This window comes from Cornus florida, unplaced genomic scaffold, assembly GCF_030987335.1.
Source record: "Cornus florida cultivar Cherokee Brave unplaced genomic scaffold, ASM3098733v1 CherokeeBrave_3.0.0_Hap2_Chr02, whole genome shotgun sequence".
NCBI lineage: Eukaryota > Viridiplantae > Streptophyta > Magnoliopsida > Cornales > Cornaceae > Cornus > Cornus florida.
The window spans coordinates 28227212-28240902 of record NW_026775572.1 but is presented as its reverse complement, the minus strand read 5'-3'; the positions used below and the strand labels follow the sequence as shown (position 1 = coordinate 28240902).

At 34.4% G+C, this 13691-nt stretch overlaps 1 protein-coding gene across 1 annotated transcript; it reads right to left on the bottom strand.

Moving 5' to 3' along the window:
* Positions 1–448: 448 nt before the first annotated feature.
* LOC132295919 (uncharacterized) lies at positions 449–10063 on the bottom strand. Its single transcript, XM_059794180.1, has 3 exons — positions 10019–10063; positions 2174–2748; positions 449–773 (listed from the first exon to the last, which is right to left on the bottom strand). The coding sequence occupies exons 1-3, from the start codon at positions 10061–10063 to the stop codon at positions 449–451; spliced, it is 945 nt and encodes a 314-aa protein (XP_059650163.1).
* Between the last annotated feature and the right edge of the window lie 3628 nt (positions 10064–13691).

The window sequence follows — 13691 nt, the reverse complement described above, 5'->3', positions numbered from 1 at the left end:
CAGAGGGGATTGTCTCTACATTTGTGATTGGCTTGGTTGTGTGCACACTAAAGAGAAGCGAAACTGGTATGTACGATATTCATGTGTGTGGATCAGTTGATCTTGCAACGGCATCGTGAGGAGGAGGAAGATGCATGTGGAGAGAGTGTAGGATTTGGGGGAGTTTTCGATTTGGAAAGAAAATTGGATTTTAGAGAAGAGAGAAGAGGTAACGGAGGACTCGTGCAAGGATAACCAGCTGATGAGGCTTAAGGTCTCGCACAATTGAAGCATGCTTCCTAACTGAATACCTACAAAACCAACAACACAAAATTGAAACCCTAATCAGACCCAAAACAATTCAATGCCCACAACACAATTGAAACCCTAATCAAACTTAAAAGCTAATCAATCAAAAATGACAAACAATTGCAATGAAATCAACAAACCCATAAACCAATTCATCAAATTAGCTACTACCCAGTTGGAGATTCAGCATCAAATCGTAATTCTTATACCCTTTCGATATAGTCTGACCCAGTTTACTCACTTCCCCGGTAAAACAACATGGACCCTTTCGAAACTGGTTAACCCCATCACGATCCGACTTAGAACCATCTCTGTAAAGCATCGAAGCCTCTATATTATCGATTATATCGCAAGTGATATCACCAGCTTCACCATCGGATTCCCAAATACAAATCCTTGAAAAATTCCTCTCCGTCCAGCTCCCTCTGGAAGTGTCCACCGATGACCTTTTCTCCATCGCCGTCCTGTTCGTCGCCACCACCAACCTGCAACTCTCATCCATCAATGGAATTAACAATTTCTGATTCACGTCACCTAGAGAGGAAGAGCAACGTTGGATCAAAGAGGCTAACGTGTATTTGTATCTTCTGTAATGGAAGGTCATCCATGGCTGCTATACGAGAGAAAGAGAGAGAGAGAGGAGTGAAATTTGTGCGACGTCGTTTGAATTTAATACTGTAGAGGATAATATTGTAATTTATAAAATATGATTTTTTTTGTTTTTTAAATAAAAGAGAATATAATAAGGGTAATTTAGTCATTTCACATACCCTTAACTGCCAATTGACAGAGTTGGGGTAAAATAATAACGTTGTTATATTGTTGACGGTTTTAAAAACTGGTTGGGGTTTTATGATCACTTTTTCATAGTTTTGGGGGGTTTTGAGAAATTTGCCCTATATTTTAAACCAAATACTTCACTTATAAATTACGAATATCAATTGAAATTAAAATAGTTAATCAAACTAAACACAATATCAATTGGCTCAACTTTTAAAGTAGAAGATTTTTTAAACCAATTCTTCAACGACGATAGGGTGGAGTTAACTCTCTCATCTCTCTCCCACAAACACTGAATATTAACATATATATAAACCCGCCATAATGAGGGCGGAGTGGGGTGGCGACCCGCCGGGTATGAGAATTTTGTAAAACCCGAAAAAAGTAAAAAAAAAAAAAAAAATAGCTTCAAACAAAAGCGGGTGACATCTACATATGTCTTTGCTGCACACATGGTCATAATCCCACTTCATTCCACACTTGTAGCAAAAATTGGTCTCACATCTACATTCCAACAAATCAAGAATCAGCAACATAGATATATAAAAACATGCAGCTCCGATCAGAATCTATTCAATCATATAAGAGTTATTCTCGATAATAAATTCCTATTTGATTTGTTATTAATCGTGATTCAACAACATGATTGGTTAAGAGTGTAATTTTTGGTTAAAAAAATAATATAAAAAGAAATTAGCAAATAATGCAAGGAAAAAAATATATATAGAGTAGAAAATTGGTATTTGAATGAGAAAGAGAGAAAATAAAGATGAAGAAAAAGAAGAAAAAAATTGATAAAAAAAAAAAACACCATTAATAATATGTGAATATTACAAATTATGACATTTATATTCCAGTAAATACATATTATGTATGATGTTAAATAATATATATAGCATATTTTACTTTAAATTATATCATATTGAATAATCAAGTATTGATCATCATTCATATCTTTGTTTGACTAATAGATTATTGGAATAAGATCCAAAGTTATGAAATTTTGATTTCGAATCGAATTTAGATAAATAAATAAAAACCTGATGTACTGAGAGTTGTACTAATATTGTACCTGCATGCATATTAAGAAAGAGAGTGGGCTAACCTGCAATGAATAATTCTACAACCTTTAGCACGTTCAACACAATGTTTGCACGCGGGACATCTCATCCACTTCTCCCTCTTCTCAACCACCCCAAACTCCATATCACTACTACTATATTCACATTCATAGTCTGCATGCCACGGTTGCTTGCACTGGAAGCAAAACAGCCTCTTGCAATGGGGACACTTGGATCTCCTCACAAGATCCCCTACTCCACACTCAGTCACAACCAAAGCCAAGCAATCCCGGTAGGGACAGTAACATGTATCCAACTCTAGAACAGCTAAGTTGCAGAGCTTGTCGCACCACTTGTCGAAAAGTGGTGCCGGGATGATGTGCCTGCATGAGAGAGGATCCAACAGCTGATCACACCTAGGACATCTGATTTTGCCTCGATTGTATTCTTCAATGCTCACTTTGATATGCTTGGCTATGCAATCATTGCAGAATGAACAAGGACATGTACAATCGTTTTCAAACTTGTTGGTTGATGTCGCGAACATGGTTTCACAACATATGCCGCAACAGAATGCTTCCTCTTCATCCTTCAATTTGTGTTTTGAAAAATTAAACATCTGTACACAATTCATTACATGGTAATTATATTCATACAAGGATATTCAAACATCAATGTTACAAAATAAAAATTTAGAATTACTAAAATCCCCATATTGGATCAATGCTTTCGGTTTTAGTAACGTAAGGGCTCTTCAGGGTTCGGTGGTACCATAGACTCGACCAATATATATATACATACATTCTAATGGTCATATGTTAAGGAAACTATTATTGCAAGTTGTAGGCCACTCAGTCCTCTTTCCTTTTTTTTCTTTTTTTATTTTTTATTTTCACTTTTGGGAAGTATATTTCCTATTCTTTTTTCCTTTTTTTGTTCAGGTAGAAGAAATATGAGTAGGCTTCAGTGCCCTTGGTCTTCTTTCTAATTATTATTTACTTGCTTAAAACGTCTATTATTAATTTCCTTTTTTTTTTTCTATATAAGAATAATATTGTAATATAAATTAAGGTAAAGATGCTCGTGATACTTTTTAGAGAATTTTAGTAAAACTACTAATTTTTATTATAAACGCTTCCATATTAGTTCTAGACATGTACCCTTTTTTTATTTTGTAATTATATAAATCTATTTTAATTAAATATTTATAGCCAATTTTAATTTGGTCTAAAACGTTTTTAAAAAATAAAATAAAATTGAAAACCAAATACAAATATTAAACATGTTTAAATAAATTAAAGAAAAAAATGTTTGTTTTTGAAAAACAAAATTTTCAAAAAAGTTTGAGCTTGATAAGACTTGTTTTAAATTGAAGAGTGGCTTTTAATGAGAGAGTATTATTACTACGTGAACGTGACCATGTGTATCCCTTTCTCACTATCAAAATTTTCCGACGATAATTAGTTGTAGTCTCCTCCCTGCAAGAAGTTTCTCAGATTCAACGATGAGTAGAGACTCAACCAATCTTTGGGCAATTGTTGATTTACATATATTGTCTGATCTTTTGTATTCCATGGGTCCTTTTTGGTCATTTCATTATTTCTGTTATTTTAAATTTTTTTTTAGTTTTATTGTAAGGGTATTTTTGTAATCTCATTCCTCAAATTGATAGAATGGGACTCATTTGCACTTTATCCACTTGAAAATTGAGATGCCGACTGTTGCCGCCTTAGTTCAGTTTTCATTGCTCTTTATCTACAGATTACACACACACACACACACATAAAAGGCACACGGTAACATATGTCCTGAATTCGAAGAAGAAAAAGAAAAGTATGCAATATTCAGATGGAAGACAAAACTCAAGCAGATAAGAGCTCCTGCAAAAAAGTCCATGCTTCATCTACCATCTTGCCTTCAGTCGTGTGCTAATTGTGCTAATGTCCGAATCAATAATAATTTTCCCTGCTTATGGGAAGTGTTTGAACTAAGCCACATAAAGTGGGAGCGAGAATGAATTTGAGAGTGGGAGCGGCACCCGTTAAGAAAGATTGTGTTACTTAAGTTTAAACTTGATGATGGCATGAAAAAATTAAAATTATGGTAGTCAATTTAAGCCTAATGGTTTCCCTAATGTGCTTCAAAAGATTGAGCTATTGGGGGAGATGATCTACCCTCGAAAGCTCTGGCATTCCTTGCTAGCCAAATGAAGAAGGAAATGCTGAAAGAAGAAAATATGTATTGGGCATAGGGGCATTGGAAGAATAGACCACTACAACAAACTAGACGTTTTGCCACGAAATAAAAATAATCTAGTGAATTATAAGCTGGTCATGAAAATATATAACAGGTTTGTTAACCATAATACATATATCTAAATTATATTTACAGGCCAACTTATGGAGAGTGCTTATTAGCCAATTCAAAATCATATTAATATAAGTCCACTTTGATAAGTACAGTGTTTATTTCAGTTAATTAAAGTAACTATGAGGGTTAGATTAAGATATATGCTTGCCCATTGGGATCCTCTTCATCCCAAACAAAATAAATAAATAAATAGAATAAAGCTTAAAATCACAAAAACCCCTTGAATTTACGTTGGATAACTCCCTAACAAACATTATCCTCTTTGAATATATATATATATGCATACAAATTTATTTATTCTCCGTTTGATAGGGAAGGAAGGAAGAGAGGCGGAAGGAAAATAGGACTGAACGAACAAACTAAATTCATTTGTTAGAGAGAAGGCAAGGAGAGGAGAGAAAAGCATATGGATGAGTCATCCTTCCTCCATCACAATTTTTCATCCCCCAAATATAGATGAAAGATGTCAAGGGAAAAAAGCAAATCTATTATAAAAGTTTTTAAATTGCAAAACTTTCCTTATAATTAACATTCTCTTTTTTTCCTATACTAACAAACAAAATAAGCTATTTTCTCGTTCTCTTCTCTTCCATCCAACCAAATAAAATGAGGAAAGTACACAATCTCTTCTATAGGAATGTCTCGTTCATATCTTCTTCTTTTCCTTCCATCCAATTTTCTTCCTTCTCACCAAACGGAGTATTAATGTGTAATTGTCATTACATTAGACACTAGTATTAATCATGTCACATATATCAGCATGCAATAACTACAGTCTTGGTAATTCCAGATATTCAAAATGGATGGAGAGAGATAGAGAGTAGTGAATGAGAAGGAGCAAGAATATATGACTTATTTATCATATCGTATATGGGAATTTACAAACAGCTTCCATGTATAAGATAACAATAAAAAATATAAGTGAGACAACAAAACATGAGTACATCACAAAAGGAGAATTCCCGTTACATTCATTCAATTTTCAGTACCCCTGGCAAGAGAGACCAGCTATCCGAAATCAATCAAATTAATATATCAAAATCTTAAGGGTGAAATGGATGCCCTTAATTTTGCATAGTAACAAATACAGAGTTCAAATACTCAGGAAATAGAAAACAGATAAAGATTACAATTGGAAAACAAAAAACAAAACAAAAGAAACAATATCCTAATAAATTGGCTCCTCTATTACATACAACAAACACGAGAAGAACCTATAAATATAAAATGCGTACCCTTTTATTTTGCTCCACTCAACATAAAATCTAACAGAGACAATACTTAACGTCTCTGAGAAAGGGAAAGGCAATGATGTGTAAGGATGATAAGCATATATATATACACCAGCAAGCAATAGCAGTCTCACCTTTTCAAAGTTGAAGGTTCAAGGCTCTGCTAAAATTTTCCCATGAAGCTGAAGGCAAGTTAAAATACATGTAACCAGAAAATTTTAGGTTTAATATGAACAGAACAAAATTATTTCAATAATTCTTAGGACCAAAACAGCCAAACTCATTAAAAACAACTAAAAAGGTAAATCATCTTAATTTCTCCCTCATACAAGCAGTCCTGCTTTTCAGGCTTACTTGATCTCAACTTAGTATACAACAATCTGATTCCTTCCCTTCTCCGATATATATATATATATATATACACCAAGGACAAGCTAAATGGAAACCAGAAAAGGTAACACTACTTTTAGGTATTCTGAGAACGCATACTATAATGTAAAAATCGTAGTGATTGCTGTGGAGATCGATACATGCTTATGATTATTTGTATGCAAATTCTTGTCAATAACTCAATGTCTGATTAACATTTCTCTAGTCTAGTGGGAACGCGACTGAAAACTATGGAAGAGATCGATCTGCATGGAAAATGACGTAATATGCAAGAAATTTTAAATCGGAAAGAGCCAAAAGTAAATAGATGTGCTCTGACAGTCACCACATCACTGATTGAACATTAACTGGATGGAGATAGTCTATGGTATGACCCATGCTTTTTCAGCATTTCACCGGTTTGCGTGTTCTGGGTTTCTTTTTCTCGTTATGTAGTTTGCAGGAAGAAAAAAAAAAATGGCCAAGCTGCATGTTGATGCGATATTGCAATGAACAAATTAGGCTTAATAAAACAATGAATCAAAAACTGCATGTGTTGTTTTGAACCTAAAATCTAAAAATCGTTGAAAAAAAAAAAATTAGTGGAAGATCAAGAATAACAAATCTGTAAGATAGAAAACATTAAAAAGGCCACCCTAGTGCATGACGCCCCTGCTAGGATAGGACCTTACCTACATATTCAAAGAAGCTGTTTCAGTCAATGTTACTGTTGCGCCAAGGCCACCCTTAAAGAATCTATTTTACTGTTACTCCAAGGCCCAACCTCAAAGAATCTATCTGACTATTGCTCCAAGGCCCAAATGCAAAAATGAGAAAATGTTGCCCAAAGAAAACGAACTAAGCACCATATTTTGCTTTCTTCACCTATCAAATAAAAGTTGCTTATATACAATATAGTAATATACAACTCAAATGTTATCCTAATGATAATACCAGGGTCCCTGAAAACTTTGACCTTGAGGGAAGAGATCATCTTCTGAGAAAGAAATGAAACATTGTAGTCTAAGCACTTACGGGGGGATGCACCTCTATAACAGGTTAATTTAAAATTTTCCCATGAAGCTGAAGGCAAGTTAAAATACATGTAACCCGACAATTTTAGGTTTAATAGGAACAGAACAAATCATTTCAATAATTCTTAGGACCAAAACAGCAAAACTAATTAAAGACAACTAAAAAATAAGCAGTCCTGCTTTTCAGGCCTACATACAACTTATGTCAGGAAATAAAATGAAACATTTAAGTCTAAGCACCTTCTTTTAACATTGTCAGGAAATAAAATGCAGCCATCTAAAGCGGATTTTAAGGCCGTATAAAAACTACTATTTTTAAATGAAACTTTTAAGTCTAAGCACCTTCTTTTAACATTTGTCAGGAAATAAAATGCAGCCATCTAAAGCGGATTTTAAGGCCGTATAAAAACTACTATTTTTAAATGATCATAATAATGATAATAAAGAAAAGGAGTATCGGATATACCATTACAATGTGGGAGTTATTTGCGCGAAAAGAGAGAGAGAGAGAGAGAGAGAGAAAGTGTGAATAGGTGACATGGATGTGAGCAGCAGTAAAAAAAACCTCACTGTTGAGGTCACTACTCAGCATAACATTTGATCAAAATTTCCAATATTATTTACCCTCTAAGGCTCTGTCATGACTCTTGACTGAGATGCTGAAGAAAATTCTCCACACCATATCCCACAAATGAAAAGCATGTTACAAAATTTGCCATCAATTTCCATTCTATTGTAATTTCTCATATGCTTAAAAATAATTTCAAAAGCAATTAGGAATCGGGAAAAATAATAAAGGAAACTATTCCATTGTAATTTCTGTTCCATGTTGTTTTTCAGGAAAAAAAAAAAAAAAAAAAAAAAAAAAAAAAAAAAAGGGAAAATAATTTTCTCTGCAATTTCCCCATTTCCTTCACTATAGCTGCAATCAAAACAGATACTAAAGAAATAATTATATAGCAATTAAGGACAAATTAGATGGGGAACGGAAAAATTGAGATGTCTATCTAGCTACTCTATTGTTTGAAGTCAATCTCACAACCAGTGCCAAACCTACATATAGTATAGTCTAGAGGAGGAGCATTGTACCAAGCCAACCACGGTGAACTCAAAAAGAACAACAAACAGGGCATTCACACGAAAAATATCATTAATAAAACTAAATAATAACCACAACATACAAAAATCATTCGTTACAAATCCATGTCACGCACATAGTTCGACTGTAGAAGGTAGAAATGGGGGTTTTGAAATTCAAAAGTTACCTATCTTGCCCATGAAAGATCGCTTCGATCTGGATTCATCGGTTTCGGTCAAGTAAAGGAGGAGGAGGAAGAAGAGACGGAACCTCAACCATGGAAGTCGTCCATGGAAGTCGTCGTGTCGAGTCAGACAATGCCAAAGTTCTTTCTTCCATTACACTCCACCAAACGACATCGTGCGTGTCCTTTATTTTCATTTTTACTACTATCATCATTATTATTATTATTATTATTTAATACACGCACACACACATACTTGGGACACATGTACACGCACATAATTTTTTACACACACATAGTTACAAGTAACTACAGTAGTGACAAATTTGTTACGAGTCACACATAAACATGTAAATTGACTGGACCAAATTAAATAGGCCCAAACAAGACCTAACCCCTTCTCTTTCTCCTTTAAAAGACATGTGACGACGGTTGGAGCTCTGTATAAACAAACTATGTGAAACCCATATCCATGCCACTGAAAATCAGGGTTTCTTCCTCCTCACAATCCCTAATCAGGGTTTATGTCAAAAAATGTGTTGCTTATAAAATAACCAGCTCAATAAGCATCTTATGGAATTTTTCTTTAATTTATTCGATATTTGTTTTTCACATTAAATACAACTATTAGGCTATCTCCATTTTCTCCGAGTTTTCCTATATTTTTCTATTATAGATTATAAATATTATAAACGAATATTTTGATCAATGCTTGATATTAGGTGAATTGTTATTTGCTTATGATCATTATCTAGGACTATATATTCTCTTTTAATACCTAGTGAGAGGTTGGGATTAATCACAAAAAAACCACTTTGTGAGGAATCTGGAATTCGGAATTCCGAATTCGTTTCTCGCTCCATAATTTATATTTCAATTATTTATAATTTGAATACTGCTATCTATAAATAATTTACACATTCTCCAGAGCCTTCCTCTCTCTCCAGTGATGTTTCTCTCTCCCGTGCCCATTTCTCTCTCTCTTCAGTGCTCATTCCTCTCTCCTCAGTGATAAACACTCTCTCTCTCCACTCCCTCTCTCTCCATGTAAGTCGATTTTCCTTGCTAAATGTTATCGTTAATTTTGATTTTGTGTGTACGTTAATTTTTTTTAATTTGTTGTTTTGTGTTTGATCATCATATAAGGTTTTGTGTACTGTGTACTATGTTCATTTTTTCATTTTTTTTACTTCTTCTTTTCTCGTTTGATCTTCATAAGGTTTTTATTGTTGTTCAAGCGATTGTTAGTTCCATATATAGAAGCAAATTTCATGTAAGGTTTTATGTGAAGCTTTGTTCGATATATATATATATATATATTGTAGTTCCATGGAAGTAAATTTCGTATTAACTCCGTTCGAATTTTGTGTTTCTAATTGTTTTTCGCCATTTGTGCGATTTGTTCTGTTCGATCTTTGGCCTTCGTTGTTGGATATCAATTATATTTGAATTTTTAGGTATGGTAAACTCTTATAGATGTGGTTTTTTGGTTCTAAAATGTATAGATCTGCTGAAACTTTTTGAGTATTTCTCAGCAATAATCATAGTTTCTATACATGTTTTATTTATTATACCCATTATAGCATAGTCTACCAGTAGAGACTATGAGAAGAGGAAGTTACCTCATTATAGCTTGTAGTGCCTTCAGTTCTTCCATAGCTCTTCATTGTTGATCTCTAACAACTTCAATTATTAAAGATATGAATGCTTTTGTAGCATAATATTAAAGTTATACTGCTCTAGCTTAAGCTTTTGAGCGACATGCATGCATATGGTTTTTAAACTTATATAGATAGTTTTTGTTCCAGTTTTCATTAGGGTTAATGTTCATTGGTTTTTGCTAGTATAGTCGAAATCTTAGTTACTGCAATTATTTGCCTAAGCCCATTTTAGAGCTAATCTGGCAGAGACATATCAACAGCCTTAAATATTTTTTACCATGTTCTCTTCAACTGGTAGTGAATTGACTTATGTTTTACAACTTGCCTTTGCTTTGATGTAAAATTGAAAGCACAGCATTTTCAGCCATTGTCTTGGTCATCATGCAGGGCTATGAACATGTTCGCTTGTGTGATCTTACTCGTTTGTGCAGCTTCAATGGCAGCCTCAGTGGCGCTATCCGCAGTCTTCCTTGCAGCTGACACCTCAGCAGAGTTCAATGCAACTTTAAACAACCCAGGTCCCACAATTTTAGGGTTCTTGGTTATGTTTATTCATGCCCATGCCATTGGAACCTGGTTCCACAATGTTCGAATTCAAAATGGGATGTGCATGATGTTTATTGCCTTCTCTCTACAAGCTTTGTCTTTCCATCTAGTCACTGCACACATCGCGTTGACTATTGGCACTGTTTTGCACCATCCACCTCCAGCAAGAAGAGGTTATGAAGAGGTTATTGCCACCTGCAGGCAGATATGCCTTGCCTGTGCTGTGAGTTTGCAAAGTGGGAGTGGGGCTGGCTTTTCAATGGAAAGGGGGAGGGGGTGTGTTTATCCTTGGTATACCTTGTTTTGTGTCCATCACAATTCTAGCCTTCAAAGTCCACTCCCTGCACCTATTTTTGAGGGGGGACTTTTTCTAGAGCTGAGTAGTTAGTATATAAAAAGGATATAATATAGAAGATAGAAAAATTTAAATAGCAATTGCTTGGTAGTTGGAATTGTCAGGCCTTTGTGTTTTTGGATTATCATGACATGTAGTAATCTTTACATCATGAGAAAAAAGGAAGCAGACCAGACCTCTATATTGCTAGTGGTAGAGCTGATCCTACTTTGTTGGGATGATAAAAGAGAGAATGCAGAGGCAGGCCTTACTTTGTTGGTGAGGGGAGTGGCTATGCAACTAGTTTTGATTTTTTTCTCTTGATGTTTAAAATGAAAATCATGCAGTTTTAGATTGAGAATGGCTATTGAAGGCACTTGTGTAGAAAATCCTTCTTAATAACAGATTTTGAAAGAGCCTTGCTGCTTATGTGTTCTTTTTCTTCTCTCTACCCTCTCATGTTTGCTCTTTTTTCCTTTTTTTTATATTTCTTTTTTCTTTTTATGTAAGCTATTTTATTGCCTTATCAACCAGCTTCTACAACATGTCGCATAAGCCTCCCATGCTGTCACCATTTTTATATTTTAATCTCGGTCAACATAAAAAAATAATAATAATAAAATAAAATAATCTATGACTTAGTTTGGTTAGAAATAGTAAGAAAGGAAAAGAAATAAAATAATAATAAAAAAAAAAAATTCGAACTTTTTAAGAATTTGGTTGCCAAGAAAAGAAATTTTTTGTGGAAAAGTAATTTTCCGTAACCACCCAACTTTCCCACAAAAGTTTTCTACAAAAATTACAACAAATTTTGATTTTCAAGAGAAAACTATATGAATTTTTAATTATACTTATGAGTAGAAACATCTATTACTATTTATTTTCTTATTTTATATATATGAGAATGATATGTAATACAACTAAGGTAAACAATTTTTGGTGGTGACTAGTCCCGATTCAAAGAGTTATTGGTGATGGCTGATCAGCCTGATCTTCTTTGATAAGGAAATAACAGAATTTAAAAATAAAAAAATAAAAAAGGAAATAACATACTTAAGTGAATAATAATGGGAAAATATAGATTTATAATAATATTATATTATAACAAAAGTACTAAAGATGCTTTGAAAAGTAAAAAATTTAGAAAAAAATTGTTCAGTGATATTTGTTAGTGATTTTTAGTAAAACTACTATTATTATAATAATAATTATTATTATTTAAGTAAGTATGTGTAATAAAGAAGCAAAAAGGATAATTACTATAGATACGGGGTATACCCCATGGCCCAGTCAACACCATTAGCCTAAACGGTAACCTATGACAAGGCCCAAAATGCCCAAAATCAAAGACACAGGCCCAATCTGCCAATCAACTAGTCTATGGCGGGAACTATCAACAAACACGTAAAATTAGTCCATGGCGGGACCTGTCAACAAACATGTAAAACTAGTCCATGGCTACATAATGACACATCTAGTTATCTACTTTGAGAATAATTTTGTGTGCATTCTTAATTAGCTTGTGAGCACAACATAGATATTTATGAGGCACTCATATTAGTCGTTTTTTTTTTTTGATGTTATAACTTTTTAATTACAGTGTTTCCTTTTAAAATTATATCATTGTGGCTTTAAATTTAAATGTGTATGTTACCAAATTGAAAATTTTTTTGAAAATTCAAACGGTAATTTTAAAAATATATATATATATTTTTGTTTTGACTTCAAATGGTATATAACTAATTTGGACATTTAAAAAAAAAAAATAGAATATTAATATAAGAAAGGGACAATATATTTAATATGATGATGATTTAAAAAGAGAGGTTAACCATTAATAGTTCCTCCCTTGCTTCAAAACATTATAGCATATGATAAACAACGTGTTGATTGATAAAGAAGAGTTATTATTAATAATTTAAATTTGTATATGTGTCAGCTCAATCGAATCGATTGTAAGTAGCACGATTGTTGAACCATCTAGCAAGCCCATTCCAATTGAGACCAGAACCATGGCTTCCACCAAAGGCAATCAATCCCAGTAGGCCCAAAACAGATAACCGAACAACCCAAACTTCTTCGACGACCATGACATCACCGCCTCTTCTCCGTGGAATCCTTGCTTGCCGTCAGTCCCGCCGCTCCTTGAATTTATGTTTTGTCAGCGCACCGCCGCAGCTTCACCACCGAATAGTCTGTGTCGCCGCCGCCGTTGCCAGAACAGAGCAATCCAGTAGCTCCATCGCACGACGTCGCTGCTCCGATCGTCCCCACCGAGCGCTGTAACATAGAAATCAAAACCCGGGCGTTGTTGTTGACTCCTCCGAATTCTCGGGTTGCGGCACGCGCCGCCTCTTCCGTCGTGTAGAAGCTGAAGCGGGTTTTTTTGCCCCTACGCCGGTGCTGTGATCTCTGATTTCGGTTGCGTAACGACCCCAAGGCCTCTTCCTGATGACTCCGTAAGGACTGTAACGCGATTCCTTGCTATTAAATCTGTCTTCGCCTCCATTAACGGCGGTGTTCGGTTTCTCCTTTGGGCCGTTTCCAAATACCTTATGAAAACAATCCGTTTGAAGGTGCAAGAACGATCAATGACGGGTGAAGGTGCATGAATGATCAATGACGGGCCAAACCGAATTTAATCTTCAGAGAGCTTCTACTTCTAGACCTTGAGAGCTCCGGCAAAACCAAGAAGCTTCAACTGTGAACATTGACACAAAATATAATATTCTGACGGGTAAAATGCAAGAAACC